Raw genomic sequence first — 19,865 nt, forward strand, 5'->3', positions numbered from 1 at the left:
GAGAATCACTTCAACTGGGAAGGTGGAGGTTGCAGTGAGCTGAGATGGCACCATTGCACTCCAGCCTGGGTGACAGAGCAAGACTCCGTCTTGGGAAAAAAAAAAAAATTAATCAGCAGTGTCCCTTTTGCAGATTTTATAATTTTTCCCTTTTCAGATTCATCTGTCCATGTCTCCATTCATCCATCCACCCATCCACGCTAATACACAGTGAGTCACTGAGTTTACCTTTAACAGATTCATTTTCAATTCATGCAGTTATTCCCAGGGAAAAAAAGTTTGTTCAAAGACTGCCTGCTGGAAGATAAGGGGCTAATATCTAAGATTTATAAATAACTCGTGCAACTCAATAGCAAGAAAACATATAATCCAATTTTAAAAATGAGCAAAAGACTTAAATAGAAATTTTTCTAAAGATGTCATAAAAATGGCCAACAGGTACATGAAAAGGTGCTTAATATCACAAATCATCAGGGAAACGCAAATCAAAACTACTGTGAAATATCACCTCACACCTGTTAGGAGATCTATTATCAAAAAGACGAGAGATAATAAGTGTGACAGAAGGTGTGAAGAAAAGAGAACCCTTGAAATCTAGGTTGTTGCAGCCATTATGGAAAACAGTATGGAGCTTTCTAAATAAACTGAAAGTAGAGTACCATATGACCCAGCAATCCCTCTTTTGGGCACATACCCAAAGGAGATGAAATCACCAGCTCGTAAATATATGTGCATTCCCCAGCAAAGGAAACTACCATCAGAGTGAACAGGCAACCTACAAAATGGGAGAAAATTTTCACAACCTACTCATCTGACAAAGGGCTAATATCCAGAATCTACAATGAACTCCAACAAATTTACAAGAAAAAAACAAACAACCCCATCAAAAAGTGGGCGAAGGACATGAACAGACACTTCTCAAAAGAAGACATTTATGCAGCCAAAAGACACATGAAAAAATGCTCACCATCACTGGCCATCAGAGAAATGCAAATCAAAACCACAATGAGATACCATCTCACACCAGTTAGAATGGCGATCATTAAAAAGTCAGGAAACAACAGGTGCTGGAGAGGATGTGGAGAAATAGGAACACTTTTACACTGTTGGTGGGACTGTAAACTAGTTCAACCCTTGTGGAAGTCAGTGTGGCGATTCCTCAGGGATCTAGAACTAGAAATTCCATTCGACCCAGCCATCCCATTACTGGGTATATACCCAAAGGACTATAAATCATGCTGCTATAAAGACACATGCACACGTATGTTTATTGCGGCATTATTCACAATAGCAAAGACTTGGAAGCAACCCAAATGTCCAACAATGATAGACTGGATTAAGAAAATGTGGCACATCTACACCATGGAATACTATGCAGCCATAAGAAATGATGAGTTCACGTCCTTTGTAGGGACATGGATGAAATTGGAAATCATCATTCTCAGTAAACTATCGCAAGAACAAAAAACCAAACACCGCATATTCTCACTCATAGGTGGGAATTGAACAATGAGAACACATGGACACAGGAAGGGGAACATCACACTCTGGGGAGTGTTGTGGGGTGGGGGGAGGGGGGAGGGATAGCATTGGGAGATATACCTAATGCTAGATGACGAGTTGGTGGGTGCAGTGCACCAGCATGGCACATGTATACATATGTAACTTACTGCACATTGCGCACATGTGCCATAGAGCCTAAAGTATAATAATAATAATAATAATAATAATAATTACAATAAAAGAAAAAGAAAAAAATAAATAAAAATATATGTGCATTCCCATGTTCATTACCACAGTGTTCACAACAGCCAAGATACTGAAACAACCTAGGGTTTATCAATGAATGAATGGGTAAAGAAACTATTTTATATTTATGAAATATTATTATATTTAGTATATAATATATACATATATCATATATGTTATATATATGGAATACTATTCAGCCATTAAAAAGGAGGAGATCCTGCCATTTTCCACAATATAGATGGATCTAGAGGTCTTGGTGGATTTTAAAAAGCCACCTGCTCTATGTATGTTCTGGAAGCTTTTTATGTGTTATGAAAATGTACTGCTGTCTTAAAAATTGGGGCATTTTTTTCCTGATACTTCAGGGAATATTTTATCTTCAAGTAAAATGATCAAGAGCTTTTTATGTATACTGCTTTGCATTGTTTCTTGCCAAGGATGCTGTGGGTGATATCTGCACCTTGGTGATAAGGATTCCACCTCGGAGAACAGAAGCTGCAGGGAAGGAAGGCGTTTAGAGGAACTATGCTACAGTTTCATCACAATCCCCATTTTCAATTACCAAAAGGCCTTCTCAGAATTTAGGGACACTCAAAGCAGGCAGCAATTAATTTAATTCCAGATAGAAGCTTTTGACCATGTATATTTCACTTGGCACTTTTTGCAAATCTCACTTTCCCTGTTCAGAATAATTCCTGGCAGTGTTGTAGCGTTCTTCCAAATACCACTCATGCATCTCACCATCTTGCCTGAGGGAAAAGTGAAGGAAGATGTAGTCTAAACAGCTAATTTTCATATAAATGTATATAAAAATGTGAAATACATTAAAATTAACAATAATATCCCCTTAGTATTACTGCTCAACTGTATTTTAGCCCAGTGCATATCACCTTACTACTAAGATAAATGGCAATTTTGCACCAAGACATCAGATCGATGGAAATTCACTTGGAATAGATATTCAGGCATAAAAGTATGTTCATACCTACAAAATATTCTAAACCCATAATCTAAGTTCAAATATAGTCAGCTTTATTTTCTTTCAGCAAATATAGTCAGTTTGTATTGCAATGTCATAAGACCAGGAGGAGGGTTGCAGCATTCTTCTACCTCTGTCATCTTAATATTTGTCTCTGATGTTCTCCTCTCCAAGTGTGTGTCCTAGTACCCCTGCATCAGGGTCCCTGTTTCTACTCTCAGAAGAATCAGCAGCTATTGCCAATGTCCATTTAGCTGCCAGTCTTCTGAAAGAAACATAGGAGAAAAAAACTGTATACAAAGAGTACACTTCGTCTTTCAACGTTCTTTTCTGTGAATGAAATATACTACTTAGGAGGTGGAAATGGTCCTTGTTTTGAATTTGAAGCCATGCTTTATTTTCCTGCTATAGAGACATATTCTGGTACTCTTTGTAATAAGATCTAGTGACAGTAAATAGCTCTTGATATCAAAGAGTAAAACACATTGTATGACAAGCTATTCATAGTTTATCCATAATAAAATTTATTTTCAAATGTAAATACATATATATGTATATTTTTAAATTTGGAAACACATTTAATGTATTTGTGGAAAATATCAAGAAAAGATATTTTGTGACAACTTCTAGGTATGCATCTCTGTACTTTTTACTTGTCATTCTTTATAATCTTTTTAATTATTAGGTACTATTTATTTGAGACAAATTATTAATCATCTTTTCAAAAGTTCTCTGAGGTTGTTGGCCTGCTGTAGGAATAGCAGGAAGGAATCAGAGACTCTTGGTGTGTCTTCTGGTAAAAGAGACATCCAGCTTTCCTAAGTGCTTGGAATATGAAAGAGTGGCAAGTTTTAGAAATCCAGTTCACCCTCCCCCCTCCACCCCACGCACAGGGTAAGTATCTTTCATTCCTCAGGGGCCCACCTCTAGGCAGGTAGTGTCTTCTGCTTCAAGATGAATAAAACCTAGGCAGGCAGGAGAGGGAGTTCAGTGCCCTCACAGCTGCTAAAATGTCAGAGCTGAGCACCTAGGATTGTCTTTCCCTCCTGGCCCGAAATAAGTTGTTCACCTGCCTCCAAGAAACACTGGTTTCAGCGATAAATCTCTGAGTACCCATAATAATGAAGGTGGGTACCATGGTAACTTGGATGGCAGTTTTGAAGTCCAAAATTGGTTTATATTTAAGATTTTCCTTAAAGATTTGCTATTCATTCTAGATGATTACCAAAGGGAAGTACGATTTCTTTTCTTATGAATGATTCAAAATGCAGCATGTATACCACCTGGAATAGAAAAATACATGCCAAGCTAGAATTATTTTTTAACATATACTTCCATTTAATTCAAGATGTTTCTTGTGCACCTACTATATATCATAAACAATAACAGGTGCTGCCAGGACAGAAACAAGGAAAGGATGTAATCCTTGTCTCAAAGGAATTTTTAGTATAATAGAAGGTATGTCCATCATCTGTTGCGACAGTAATACTGTGTAAAAAATCACCCCCAAACTCAGTGGTTTAAAAACATTATTTATGCTAGCTCACGCATCTGTGGTTCATCTGGTTATTGGCTGAACCACGCTGGCCTTGGTTGAGCCTGTCTGTAAGGTACAGGTTGGAGGAAGTTCTGTCTGCTTCACGGGTCTCTCATTATTCTTTTTTTTCTTTTTTTTTTTTCTGACAGAGTTTCACTGTGCAGTGGCACAATCTCGACTCACTGCAACCTCCAACCTCTGCCTCCTGGGTGCAAGCAAAAATTCGCATGCCTCACCCTCCTGAGTAGCTGGGATCATAGAGGTGTGCCACCACACCTGACTAATTTTTGTATTTTTAGTAGAGACAGGTTTTTGCCATTCTGGCCAGGCTGGTCTCAAACTCTTGGCCTCAAGTGATCCACCCACCTCAGCCTCCCAGAGGGCTGGATTATAGGCATGAGCCACTGCGCCTGCAAGGGGCTAGTGAGGCATGTTCTCCTCACTGTGATGGTAGAAGATTGAGAGGTCAAGCCCAGCTGCACAAATGGCTTTCCTCTAACATTTTCTGCCAAAGCAAGTCACATGGACAAGCCCTATGTCACTAGAATGAGGAAATATACTCTGTCTGAGGTGAACTGCAAAGTATATGACAAAGGATATGGGGACACAGGGAGGGATGCAAAATTAGGAAAATATATAGCAGGTACACAAATGTCTTGAATTGAATGGAAATGCTAATATGTTAAAAATAATACAATCAACCACATTAGGAAAAGATAAATCCACAAATGTCTGTATAACAAATGGTGGGGGCTTCACAAGGGAAGGGATCCTATCTCAGAGACAGGAAGAAAACTTCTTAAAGGAGATGGCATTTGCAGCCACTCAAGAAAGGTGTTTGTATTTCAAGAGGCTAACATGGGAGGTTGGGACAGCACATAAATTCAAAGATGCTCCATGAGTACAGTGTGGATGCACATAAGCCATTCTCAGTGTTAGGTTGTAAAGAAGCAACTGAACAGAAAAATTGCAGCAATAGAAAAAGGAGATCTGTAACAAAACTACAAGTAGGGGGAGACTTCATGTCTCAGAAATTTTTGTGTTGCATGTTATTGCTGGAAGTTCTTTGAGAAGATGGTATGAGTGTTAGTTTCCAGGGTATGAAATATGCAAAAGCATATAAGCATAGAGCTTTTGTTTAAATCTTGAGAACTATAATTACAGCTGGAAATGACTTAGAAATTGTTTAGCTCAGCTCACTTATTTTATAGATGAGGAAATATGTATTTTGAAGATAAATTCTCTATGTGTGGATATGTATGTATATCTATATAGATACATACCTATACAGATAGTTCCTGATTTTACTATGGCTTAAATATAATTTCCAGACCTTATGATGGTACAAAAGTGATACACATTCAGTAGAAACTGTACTTTGAGTACCCATACAACCATTCTGTATTTTACTTTCAGCACAGTATTCAATAAGTCACATGAGATATTCAACACTTCATTATAAAATAGGCTTTGTGTTAAATGACTTTGTTACTGTAGGCTATTGTAAGCCTTCTGAGCACATTTAAGGTAGGCTAGGATAAGCAAACATGTTTGGCAGGTTAGATGTTTTAAATGCATTTTCAACCTGGGATATTTTAAATTTATGATAGGCTTATGGCCCGAAAACCCCATAGTAAGCTGGGGAGCATCTTCCTGTGTGTGGGTATATGTATGTGTGTAAAATATATAAAATATATAAATATATTAACAGAGAAAATACATTTCTTCCTAAATAAAACCATATATGTGGTATTATTACCATATATATCCAACGTCTATATATGTATTATTATATCCAATGTATATTGTATATAATATCTAATGTGTATTAAGTATATTATTTATATAATATATATTATATAATATAAATGTATATCATGTAGATACAAAATTTATATTATATTGGATCTAATAATACATATATACACATTGAATATATATGGTAATAATACCATGTATATGGTTATATATAATATACATTGGATATTATATATATATCAAAAATATATAATATGCAATTGTATTTAGAGAGAAAGACTAAATTCTTCTCCTGTGTATATTGAGAAAAAGAGAGAGGAAATGAGCCTACTTCTTGAAGTGGTATTCTAAAGAATTCTTAATCCCTCACAAACTTTAAAACTGCTGTGTCCTTATCAGCGATCTTTCTAGTTCCAAGGAATAGAATATGGCTCATACTATTCAAATGCAAAGGGGAGGTTGTTAATAAGAAGAAAAAATAAACATGTTTCCAGTTACCCAAGGACTGGAAATGCTGTGTGTAATGCCTGACCTAGCAGAGGCCTTTCATTGGCTCCCCTAGTCTGGGGCACTGTTTTCAATAGAAATGGGAGCAGACACTGGGAGAAGTGAGCCAAGGCAGCAGGTGTCCTCTGCGCCGACTCACTACTCTTCCTGTCTTCTGAAACTCACTCCCCTCATTTGTAAATGCAACATAATCACCCATCTAACCAAAATATAATTAGGGAGGTAAACCAGTTTGTGTGTCTAATATATGAGGTTTCTCCAGAATAGAAACAATGAAACTTTGAAGTTGTGCCCTACCATAATCCCCGTTCATGTAGACTGGAAGTTGTCAAACTATTACCTGATGGGATTTGTTCCCTGGCCTAGACAGGGACTAGTCCAGCTGGTCTGCTTTTATAAATTAGGTTTTATTAAAACAGCCACTCTCCTTTGTTTACACTCTGTTTGTGGTAGCTTTTGCACAACAATGGCAGGGCTTGTCATTGCAAGGGGGACAGAGCCCATGGCCTGCAAAGCCTCAGTATTTCATATCTGACCCTGTTCATTGCAGTCTGGTCACTCCTGGTGCAGACCACAGGGAACTGTCGCTTTCTGGAATGGGCGACACGTGCATGTGCTTGGTCCTCTGGGATGGCATTGGCAGGAGTCGGCCCAGGGAGGACATACGTGGAATGAGAATGTTGCCCCCATGGATGTTTTCTCTAAGAAAGAAACAGGTGCTGGCCGGGCACGCTGGCTCACGCCTGTAATATCAGCATTTTGGGAGGCCAAGGCGGGCGGATGACCTGAGGTCAGGAGTTCGAGACCAAACTGGCCAACATGGTGAAACCGCGTCTCTACTAAAAATACAAAAAAACTTAGCCAGCCTTGGTGGCGCATGCCTGTAATTCCAGCTACTTGGGAGGCTGAGTCAAGAGAATCGCTTGAACCCAGGAGGCGGAGGTTGCCATGAGCCGAGATCACGCCATTGCACTCCAGCCTGGGCGACAAGATCTTAAAAAAAAAAAAGAAAGAAAATAAAAGAAAGAAACCAGTGCTTTTGCTGCCTTCCTGGGGCCCTACTGAGGCCGTCATGATTAACCTTTGTTCTCTGTCCTTTGCCAGACTCCGACCTGAGCATGCGCACACTGAGCACGCCCAGCCCAGCCCTGATATGTCCACCGAATCTGCCAGGATTTCAGAATGGAAGGGGCTCGTCCACCTCCTCGTCCTCTATCACCGGGGAGACGGTGGCCATGGTGCACTCCCCGCCCCCGACCCGCCTCACACACCCGCTCATCCGGCTCGCCTCCAAACCCCAGAAGGAGCAGGCCAGCATAGACCGGCTCCCGGACCACTCCATGGTGCAGATCTTCTCCTTCCTGCCTACCAACCAGCTGTGCCGCTGCGCGCGCGTGTGCCGCCGCTGGTACAACCTGGCCTGGGACCCGCGGCTCTGGAGGACTATCCGCCTGACGGGCGAGACCATCAACGTGGACCGCGCCCTCAAGGTGCTGACCCGCAGACTCTGCCAGGACACCCCCAACGTGTGTCTCATGCTGGAAACCGTAACTGTCAGTGGCTGCAGGCGGCTCACAGACCGAGGGCTGTACACCATCGCCCAGTGCTGCCCCGAACTGAGGCGACTGGAAGTCTCAGGCTGTTACAATATCTCCAACGAGGCCGTCTTTGACGTGGTGTCCCTCTGCCCCAATCTGGAGCACCTGGATGTGTCAGGTAAATGGACACTGACCTACCAGCTATGGGCCCTCCTGGTGCACCATCCTAAAACAGTGGGGACAATGCCACCACCGGAGGGTCCTCTTCTTGCAAGCCATCAGAGATGAGGGACGGGTGGTAGGGAGGCTGGCTTTTGCAGAGAAACTGTCTCTATAGAATCATGACCCTGGAGGCCACAAGTTTCCCTTTCATCAAATAATGTCCACTTCTTTTTTTTTTTTTTTTTTTTAATTATACTTCAAGTTTTAGGGTACAGGTGCACAACGTGCAGGTTAATTACATATGTATACATGTGCCATGTTGGTGTGCTGCACCCATTAACTCGTCATTTAACATTAGGTATATCTCCACTTCTTACGGGAGTTCTTAGGGGAATTCTAGCACATTTTGCCTGGGAGTTGAGGTTAGTATGACTTTTAAATGTCTTTACTCTTCATAACTCTCACAGTTACTTCAGAGCAACCATAGATAGTGCAAACAGGGTATCTAAGTGTAGAGAAATAGGAAACAAAAGGCTAACTCAAGCACAGTTAGCTTAGAAACTATCCTTGCACCCACCTGCTGTTAGTCCCTGGAGCCTGGAATCTTTGTCCAAGCTGTAAAAATGATGTCGTATGTTTTCATATCACGGGCTGGACGGTGCCCACTGTGGGTGATAAAACAGTCAGCTGTGGGCTGTGCTCATGATCACTTGCCATTTTGTAGTGTCTCCTTAGATTTCACCAGCACTCTTTTTACATCTGGGTTAATCCTGCATCTTTTCTCAAGCAAAATTCTCAATTATACAGTGCAAGGGCAAGGTCCATTGAATTAAATCTTTAGTGCTTTTAAAAATTGAAGGAAGTCGTGCGTAGAGGCCCACGCCTGTAATCCGAGCACTTGGGAGGCTGAGGCATGAGGATTACTTGAAGCTAGGAGTTAGAGACCAGCCTGAGCAACAAAGTGAGACCCTTCTCTCCACAAAAACTGGAAATATTAGCCGGGCACAGTGGTATGAGACTGTGGTCCCAGCTATTCTACTCAGAGGCTGAGGCAGGAGGATTGCTTGAGCCCAGGAGTTCGAGGCTGCAGTGAACTATGATCATACCACTGCACTCTAGCCTGGAGGACAGAGTGAGACCCTGTCTCTGAAAAAAAAAAAAAAAAAAAATCGAAGGAAATCCCAGCATGGCTGCTTTGCTTGGAAACCTCCCTCAGGCAGGAAGAATTAAAGCCCAGACTCACACTTAGGCGCCAGACATGATCTGGCTGGACTAACAGCCCTTCCTTATCTCATTTGCTGCCTAGTCAAAAGATGAACCTTCGAGAGGCTGAAATGGGTAAGATGCATCAGGGACTTAAAAAAAACCAACAGCACGACCAGCAACCTCAGGGAGTCTGGGGGGAGGGGTCAAGAAGTAAAAACCACTGTGATGGGTGAATAAACAGAATCTGGGATTTACAAGCATCTGAGGCCAGTGATGCCCTCCAACAAAATCCAAGCTAAAGCTGGCTCTCAGCTTGCTCTCTCTTTCGAAAGCCGACATCTGAAAATATTTCAGATGACAGCCCATTATTTTGCAGATTCTTTCCCGTGCTGGAGAGCAGCTCGCTGCTCCTCTACTTCAGCTGGCTTCAAGACAAAACCATAGCAGCCATATGTTCCATTAGTCATGAGTAGCCAGTGGCATCGAGAAGCAGGAAACCAGGAGGTTTTCTTACATTTTTCCTCCAAGGAATTCTGGAAAGAGAAAATGTTGTGATGTGGTGGAAACAAGTTTCAAAACTTTGTGATTTAGGAAAATTCACAGCTTTTTCTAGGTGTGCTTCCTCTTCATTTAAAAAAAAATGGCAAAGGACTGGGTTCTTTAACATCTAAGAATTGGAGCATTTTATAAACATTTCATTTTATTTTATTTTCTTAGATTAGAAAATGATTCATTTTTGGAATCCCTATCTTTGTAAAAGGTGCTTCCCATGCACTCTTAATACAGGCTGCAAGTAATTGTACCCTCTTTTGGAGGGTCCTTTTGAAGTTCAGAAATGCAGAAACCACTTTTGCTATTTGGGAATAGAAATTCTTGCACTTCTAGCCTTAGTGATCCTGCCTGGCCCCTTGACTAACCGTTATTAAGCCTTGATATCTGTCTTGTATGTTAACCTGCTTACTTTGCAAGTTCAAATATATTTGTGTAGCCTCCCCTCATGTCTCCCAATGACAACGGTGATCTGTATACATAGAGATAAAAATGAGGGGAATCTGCAGCTCACCAAGTTAAGAACATAGAATCCCACATATGGGAGAAAGTTGCAGATAGATGGTCTTGAAAGACTCAACAGGCCATGAGGATGGATTTGTCATCAGTACCTACTAAGGGTGTCCTCCTGTTCTGAGGGCATCTGGAAATTGTTATGTTGATGCAGACAGGCCAGAGGGCTGCCACAGTTGATTTCATTATGCCTGGTTCTCTTTAGTTTTACAGCTGGGCTCTGATAGTGGCCACATTCTCAGTGGCAGTAGACTTGACTTTGGAAGACTCATCACTGGTCTAGAGCTTAATTCTCCCAAAGGAGATGAGACTGCCTATCCCATCCCTAGCATGCAGAAAATGCTCATCTGGGAAGCTATCTTTAAAGTCATTGAAAATGACTACAACTGTATTGTTTTGTCATTATCACATATTACCTTTTATTAATAGTAGCATTAAACATCAATGCACTATATTGATGAATATATTGCAATAATGAGAGGAGGTGGTAATAAATAACATATTTGTGAAAGCTGTATGAAATCTGAAATTTAACTGAAGAAACCCCATAGGTTTGTTCAACCAATTTTCAAAATATAAAATATGGTAACTGTTAAAAATAATATTGCCTCAGAAAGAACCTCTCTAACTGGAGACCTGGAATCATCCTTTTTTCTCCCCCTAATCCTACCCAACCAGTAGAGTCCTGTTCAGGTGACTCTACTTCCCCAGTACCTTGAGTCCATCTTTGTCTGCCTGCCTGGATGCAGGCTTCCCCAGCCATTCCTTCTTATACCCATCTCCATTGCCTCCAGAGGAATTGTTTCAAACTACAAGTCTAACCTTCACTTTCCTGCATGAAACCTCCAATAATTGCTCCTTATGACCTACAGGAAAAATTCAAGTTCCTCCACAGAGCATGTAACAGCCTTCATAAGATGCTCTTCTTAGGTGCAAATTTCATCTCTTTCCTGCATACACTCAGTGCTCCCTTCTGTAGAACCATCTTATCTGCATGTCCCCAAACACATCCGATCTGTGCATACGATGATGTGTGCATGCCTCTCTGGCTTGTGTGCCTCTCCCTCCTCTGCCTACTGCCCCTCCTCAAGAACTCTCTGAACAGACTTTTCATTGCTTAAATTCCAGTCAAGCATACCCTGAATGTAGCCTTCCCCACCTCACCCCCAGTGAGCTAAGGGTTTTTTTCTGGGTGTCTGCCTTTTGGGTACAGAAAGCTAGAGCATTGATGGACTTGCAATTCTCAACTCATGATGAGCTTTGAGCTTTGTAAGGGCGGAAATATGTCATATTTCATTTTTGCACTTTTATGACATTGTAATTAAGTGAACACGGGCATGTCAAAGTTCTAAATGGTCATTTTGGCTTCTAAAAGCTTTGAAGTTCCCTTTGGTTAATACTCTAAGCAAGGATTTAGGAAGCTGCAGTGCAATAGTTAGAAATTCCTCATCAGTAAAGTGAGTAGTTGGGAGGATTAAAGGAGTTAAGACATGCTAAGTTCTCAAACACATGCTGTGATGGGAACCATGTAGGGGGCACTCAGTAAATCACAGCTGTCATTGTCGTTGTTGTAATGTCCTTGTTATTAACCTGTCTGGAACTCAGGAGTTGTTTTTCATTGACTTAACCATTTTACGCCCCAGAAGAGGTAGAGATATCACCCTAATAATGAGAGGAAGTGGTAATAAAGAGCATATTTGTGAAAGTGGAATGAAATCTGGGATTAACTGAAGAAACGCCACAGATTTAGTCAACCTGTGTTGTCTATTCCCTACTGAATAATATTTATATACCTTACCCTAGATGTCAAAGCAGGCCCCTGATCTCATCCAAAAAGATGATTCTTGCCTTGATATTGATTAAATCCTTTCAGACACCCTAAGTTTCACCTTATGGATACCCTAACCCTCGCATGGACTTGCGCCTCTCTTTCCTTTCTCTGGAATGTGTCTATTATCTTACTACCTGGACTCCATATCTATTAATATATATACAAATTGGTTTTCCCTCCACATCTATGCATCCAAATTATTTCTCTCTTTCAAGGACCCCTTTGGAAATCATGCCATGGTGGCTTCCAAGTTTCCAAAGACCCCTGGGTGCCCGGTGTCTGAATATCCACTTCATTTTCTACTGTATATCTCTTGTGTAATTTATCAACTCTATGATACATCATAGTCACTTCTTAAGTCCTTTTCTAAATTGAAGTCTTGGAATGAGGAGTCAAGAAACTTATCTGTAGTCTGGTTGTACAAGTCATATAATCTCACTGAGCCTGCGATGCTTCATCTTGAAAAAATGATGTTATTCTGGATGATTTCTAAGGTTCTCTCCATGTCTATAATGTTTGAATGTGTGAACTAATCATAAATAATACCTGCTGAGCCATGAACCAATTTACTTTCTTTTCAACCCAAACCTAGCAAATCTATAAGAGTTTGGGCAAAACCTAAAATCTAAAATTATTGATCTAAAATAATACAAGCCTATAAAATAGTCTCTTTACCAAAACTGAACTAAACAAGTATTTCATTAAATTTGGAATTCAGTTTCAAAAGCAAAGTATACATTTTCCTGGACCAAATATATTATCTTTCCTAGAGTGTAGCAGATTTTGCTAATTTTGTTTTTAAAGAAAGGAAACTAGAACCAAGAGTTTAAGAGCGAAGGTTATCGTATGATCTTGAAAAACAAAGTGTCTTTGTAGGTGTCACAGATGGCCAATCACTACCATAGACAAACAAATTCAGTGCAAGCAGGATAACAGTCAGCCTCAAGAAAGAAACTCAAAACAAAGGGAAATTTCAAAGCTAAAAGGGACTAATCACCTTTTGCAAAACCACAAAGCCCACTGGAACAGTGTGACCTGCCTCTGACAAGCTGTTTTTGTTCTCCATTTTTGGAGTGTGTGTTTCACTCCTTCCTGAAATTCTTTGACTTAGTAGCACGTGGTTTTTGAACCTTATTATTCCCAGGGCCTGAGTGTCTAAGAGTTTCCTGGGCAGCCTACCAGGAGGTGGGAGGAAGGTCCTCGTTAGCACTTTCTTGAGGCTGCCGGGAAACCCTGGATATTGCGTGAAACAGCCAAGGTGCAGAAGTGTTCGAAGTGAGGCGCCTAACTGTAGAACTGCCCGAGAGGTTTGAGAAGAGCAGAGAGAAAATGAAAAATATATATACAGCCTCGGTAGTAGAATGAAATACATAAAAATATACATTTATTTATAAAATATTAGGTTGGTGCAAAAGTAATCGCAGTTTTTGTCCTTTATTTATTTATTTATTTTGAGATCAAGTCTTGCTGTCACCTAGGCTGGAGTGCAGTGGTGTGATCCAGATTTTCTGCAACCTCTGCCTCCCAAGTTCAAGCAATTCTCATGCCTCAGCCTCCCAAATAGCTGGGATTACAGGCGTGTACCACCATGCCTGGCTAATTTTTGTGTTTTTAGTACAGACGGGGTTTTGTCATGTTGCCCAGGCTAGTCTTGAACTCCTGGACTCAAGCAATCCACCTGCCTGGGCCTGCCAAAGTGCTGGGATTACAGGCGTGAGCCAACACACCCAGTCGGTTTTTGCCATTTTAATTGCAAAAATCGCAGTTACTTTTGCACTAACCTAATATTTATAGACTATGGATATTAGTTACATTAATATACCATAAGTATACTGTACGTGTTTTTATAGAGTAATATATAGAGAACTTAAATATACCATGAAATAAGTGTTTCATATATTATATATAAATTATATAGTGTGTATATATATAACTTATGCATACATATTTTTTAGGAGATTAGAAACGATGTTTAGAGAGGCATCTAAAGATACCTTCCTGAGCATTAATATTGTTCTAACAATCAGGTAAGAAAATGTTTATAAAAGCCCTTTGTAAACTTCGTGATTCAACACAAATAAAACACATTATCATTAACTATAAAACAGACAACTGTTTTTCAATGTAGGTATACTTCAGCCAAGGTCCTGAAGACTGTTGGAAGTTGGATGATCTCATCTGATCCTCTTACGGAAGACTCTTTTCCCTCCATAAACCACTCATTCATTCAACAGATACTTAGCACCAGCTGTGAACCAGAAATGAGACAGCAGTGAACAGCCCCAAGTCCCTTTTCTCAAAACTTGTGTTCCAGAGTGAGGAGACAGCAAATAAATAAGTGAATAAATAAATATATAATGCCGCCCAGGGATAGACTCCTGAAAATAAAGGGGAGGAAAGCAGGGGATGCTAGTTTATACAAGCATGGTTGGGGACAAATTTTTCTATAAACTGAGATTGGCTCTGAGACGTGGGAAAGTCGGGAGGGCTAAAGGAAGCCATTTCCAGTGCTCAGAGGCTGGAGAGCATTTGTGGTGTGCGGGAAATGACAAGCAGTCCAGTGGGGTTGGAGGCATGAGGTAAAAGATGCCGTCAGAGAACCCCGGGGTGCAGATCCTTGGGAGCCCTGTTAGACTCTGGATTTTACACTTGGAGTGAACGGGCGCCATCCCGAGGCTTTGCACAGGGGCAAGCTTCGAGTTTCGTTTTCCAAGACACCTCTGGCAGATACGGGTGTGGGGAATTGACTGTAGGAGCTAAGGGCAGGGAAGGGAGTCTGGTTCAAGGGCTACAGCAACAATCCAGATAACACAGTTGTTCTTCCTCAACTAAAGAGACTTGAATTGACTCAGAAGGTCTGTTCAATTGACAGAAGGTCACCTTGCTAGACTAATATATTCACTTCCCATAGCGTTTTCAGAGCACATGCATATCTGTTCTCTCATTGCATCCTCATTATATCTGAAGTGTCGGCTCACCACCTATTCATTCCCATTGCATAAAGGACAGTTCTGAGAAGCAGCAACGCTAAGCCTCCTGCCTGAACCAGGTGTGACTCCTAACTCAGTGTTTTCTCTGCTAAACCAAGGTACATGCCCGAGCTTTGTCTTTCATATCTCACTTTGGACCAGGGAGCTTCCAAACCACTGCAGCTTAAGAACTCACTTTTACTGAGCTCCTGGAACTTTCCAGGGCCAAGGCAAGATATTTACACACATCCTCTCATTTCTCCATCCCAGCTGCCTCCCAGGGAATGGGATCCTCCCTATTTTAAGACAAAGGAAATACTCAGAAGGATTGATTTGCTAAATGTCAGGCAAGTAGGGACAGATGACAGATCAGGAATTGGAACCATGGTTTTTCTGATCCAATCCTCTTAAGCCCAGATAATAGAAATAATGTAGTTAAATAATCAGATAAATATGGGGAACCCATTCTTGCATTTCTTCTCTATAGAGACCAAGACAGGAAGGGGTAACGTCAGCCTCGGGCCCAGACTTGGGCGAGGGTCAGGAATGCCCCAGGGCATCCCCAGGCGTGGCTCCCCTGCTCGCAGGTTGCTCTGAGCCTGTGTTCTGTCTCTTTGTGCAGGATGCTCCAAAGTGACCTGCATCAGCTTGACCCGGGAGGCCTCCATTAAACTGTCCCCCTTGCATGGCAAACAGATTTCCATCCGCTACCTAGACATGACGGACTGCTTCGTGCTGGAGGACGAAGGCCTGCACACCATCGCGGCACACTGCACGCAGCTCACCCACCTCTACCTGCGCCGCTGCGTCCGCCTGACCGACGAGGGCCTGCGCTACCTGGTGATCTACTGCGCCTCCATCAAGGAGCTGAGCGTCAGCGACTGCCGCTTCGTCAGCGACTTCGGCCTGCGGGAGATCGCCAAGCTGGAGTCCCGCCTGCGGTACCTGAGCATCGCGCACTGCGGTCGGGTCACCGACGTGGGCATCCGCTACGTGGCCAAGTACTGCAGCAAGCTGCGCTACCTCAACGCGAGGGGCTGCGAGGGCATCACGGACCACGGCGTGGAGTACCTCGCCAAGAACTGCACCAAACTCAAATCCCTGGATATCGGCAAATGCCCTTTGGTATCCGACACGGGCCTGGAGTGCCTGGCCCTGAACTGCTTCAACCTCAAGCGGCTCAGCCTCAAGTCCTGTGAGAGCATCACCGGCCAGGGCTTGCAGATCGTGGCCGCCAACTGCTTTGACCTGCAGACGCTGAATGTCCAGGACTGCGAGGTCTCCGTGGAGGCCCTGCGCTTTGTCAAACGCCACTGCAAGCGCTGCGTCATCGAGCACACCAACCCGGCTTTCTTCTGAAGGGACAGAGTTCATCCGGCGTTGTATTCACACAAACCTGAACAAAGCAAATGTTTTTTAAAAGCAGCGTATGTAAGCACCGACACCCACTCATAACAGCTCTTTCTTCCAGGAAGGTTATTAAGAATCTGGCCTTTATTTTTCCTCATTTCTCATGGGTAACAGAGGCCAAAGAAACGAAGCAGGGCAAACAGCAAACAGGCATTTTGGTCAGGTCATTTGTAGGCAGTTTCTCTTCTCACAAAAGATGTATTTCAGCAGGCTGATCGCTGTTCTTGAGCAAGGCGCTTACTCTCCTCCGCTCAGGCCCCCAAGGCCGCCTTTTCCCTCGCACACAGGCCACACCTCCACAGTTCCACGCCCCCCTCCCCCAAGGCCACACTCTCCCTTCCTAGAGCAGCAGCGAGGACCCATCATCAGAATCATAGTGCTCTCCAGACCTCCTCTCTAAACTGCTTCATTGACCTAAGTCACTCTCTTCAATCCCACACCCATGGACATTCTTGTCAACTCAATATCATAGCACTTTGCATAGGCAAAATACTTTTCAGGCCTTTTTAAAAAATTCATTACAGCAAACAGCTGGGGAAAGACATGCAGTCCTCCCCCAGCTCTGCCAATGACTATGACCTTGGCCAAAGCTCTTCACTGCTCTGGGCTGCAGCTTCCAGCACTGAATCAGAGGCCACACAGCCCAAAGATTAGCTTCATGTCCATTATAGCATTGAGGGAGCAGAGATACCCATATACAGAAGCACCTTGGCATAGAGCACCCAGGCATCAACCTCTTCCAGGAGAATTGATTCTGTGGATGGATGTGATTTCAGGAGATTGTGCAGTGCCAGAATCAGTGCACAAAGGGTCCTGTATGACCTTTGGCTGCAAATCACCCACTTCCCTGTGTGTTTCAGTGGGAGAATTTCCTCTCCCACCTCCTCACATCCTCTTTTGCCAGGCTGGATGCTGTCGTTTCTGTACACAAATACTTTCTGCATTCCCCCCTCCACACCATCCTAGTGAGGCACCAGCACGCCTAATCACAGCAAAGCCCAGATCCCACCATCAGTTGCTTTTACTCAGTGTTTTCAAATAGGAGTAAAGGCCCTCGCAATTTTTAATTAACAAGCAAGGCCCAAGGGAACACATGTCCTCAAAAGTTTTTCTAATCCCTCGCCTCGCACACCTGGCATGCTTCAGGCACATCTGTCCTACAGCTGGCAGAGACAGATGCCTCGGTTCTTTGTCATTCAGATTGCATTTGGCCTCTTCTCATCTATTTATTTCTTTATACATCCAGACTTCATCACATGAAGCCTATTGGGGTTAAGTTTGTAAGTGTTTAATTGCTCAAATTGCCACCCTGTGTACCTCCTCCGTGTCTGTCTGCGTGTTTTCCATCAAAGAATGCAAAGCAGACTTCCAGGTGTTTAAATTCTGTTCACTCAAAAATGCCAGATGAATGGAAGAGGGAACACACTGAGATGACTTAGACTCTGGTCCACCAACCAGACCCTTGGAATGGAATATTAAAATCATTACAAGGTATGGATTTTAAATGGATGAAATTTCAAATTATCTTACTTGGATAGAGGTCTATATTCTAGCCTCATTTGCATGAAGTCAGATAGCCAGAAGAAATTCCATTGCTCGTTTTCACGAAATTCACTTGTCTTTTGCTAATAAACATATGGCCCTTTCCCAGATTATTCTCTAGCCAAGCCCCACCTTCGTTACATTGAAATCCCTCATTCATTTCCTTCTCAAAGTGCCCATTATCCAAACGCAGAACCTCTGCATCTCCAAGCCAGTTATGCTGAATTTGTCAAACTTAGACACCCTTGACAACTGCACTCCTACTGTAGGCTCCTGTGCGTACTGTCGTCTTCTGTGGGGGATGGAGAGGTTAGTGTGATGAGGTGGCGTCTGCCCAGGAGGTTTCTTTCATACATCATGGCCTCCCATCCAATCAACATCATCAACTTACATGTGTAATCAAGGCTCTGTGCCATGGGGGAAATGAATCATTTAGCTAGGCCAGGGTCTGGTGACAGCCACGGAGTTTAGAACCATGAAAGAAGTTGAAGGTAGCATTCCTCAGCTCTGTGACTTGTGACCCTATCTGAAGTTTCAGGATTTGGGTGTCACGAAGGATTGTCCCTAATCCTTGGCCCTGGGGTCTTCCGAATGAGCTGGTTTAATACTCTGAGAATGAGCAGGGAGATCCAGATAATGAATCCCTGACCGCATCACCTGAACTGTCTTCCAAGCATGAGACAAAGCTGACTGTTCACACTGATTGCCCAGCACATACCGCTTTGCCAGTTCCTCCTTTTCTCCCAGTCTCCTCTTCATCCATTCTGTTCTCCCTTGAGGTGGGAATCCATGACGGAGGTTACTGGGGAAACAGCTCAGCAGATTTTTAGAGACCAAACCAAAGGTCTCACTAGGAAATTTATCTGTTTTAAAATATTGCTTCCTTCCTGGCTCTGCTAAATTGAATGCTCATTGTTTGTTGTTGTTGTTTTTTTAATTCTAATGTTCAAATCACTGCGTGCTGTATGAATCTAGAAAGCCTTAATTTACTACCACCAAGAAATAAAGCAATATGTTCGTAATCAGCCTCAGCTTCATTTTTAATAACCTTTCCAGAGGAGAGTGCTGTTTGGTCGGGGGCCCTCAAAAGTGTGCAGAAACCTTTCTTTGAAGGACAGAGCAAGCCAGGTCACTGCCACTGTTGCCTGCTTGGAGATACAGCAATGGTTTTCTCATCTCCTTTGGACCAATGATTTTGGCTTAAAATTGGCAGGTAAGTGAAAAACCATTACCTTCACAGTATAGTTCAGGTCTTCAATTCCTTAACCCAAACCCTGTGAGACTCTGTCTCCAAAAAATGAAAAATTTATCTGCGGTGGGTTTTGTAATACCTACCTCAGCGACTGGGACATCACCCTTAACCAGTCATATTAATATTTCTTCAGCAATAGATCTGAATAGTCACATGACATGAGATTATTATAGACTACAAATAGCCTTGCATCAGTTGAGATCCGGTTTTGTCATGAAATTAATTTATACCATAAATAACAAAAAAACTTCTATTTTTTTCAGAGCTTTCTGGATTTCAGAATTATGAGGAGCTAAGGACATGAATATATTTACCTTGGCACTGGTTACAAACATTGGAGGAAACTTCAAAATTATGCTG

The 19,865-nt window shown here is 42.3% G+C and overlaps 1 protein-coding gene across 6 annotated transcripts in view; it reads left to right on the forward strand.

Annotated features, from left to right (window-relative positions):
* FBXL7 (F-box and leucine rich repeat protein 7) overlaps positions 1 to 19,275 on the forward strand; it is a 435,731-nt gene extending 416,456 nt beyond the window's left edge. For all 6 annotated transcript variants that reach the window (XM_002815443.4, XM_063724067.1, XM_063724069.1 and 3 more), the window contains 2 exons: positions 7,638 to 8,249; positions 15,924 to 19,275. In XM_002815443.4, the coding sequence (XP_002815489.1) occupies positions 7,638 to 8,249; positions 15,924 to 16,660 (1,349 nt within the window). In that variant the 3' untranslated portion in view covers positions 16,661 to 19,275. The remainder of the gene's footprint in view (positions 1 to 7,637; positions 8,250 to 15,923) is intronic.
* The last annotated feature ends 590 nt before the right edge of the window (positions 19,276 to 19,865 follow it).

Source organism: Pongo abelii, chromosome 4, assembly GCF_028885655.2.
Source record: "Pongo abelii isolate AG06213 chromosome 4, NHGRI_mPonAbe1-v2.0_pri, whole genome shotgun sequence".
NCBI lineage: Eukaryota > Metazoa > Chordata > Mammalia > Primates > Hominidae > Pongo > Pongo abelii.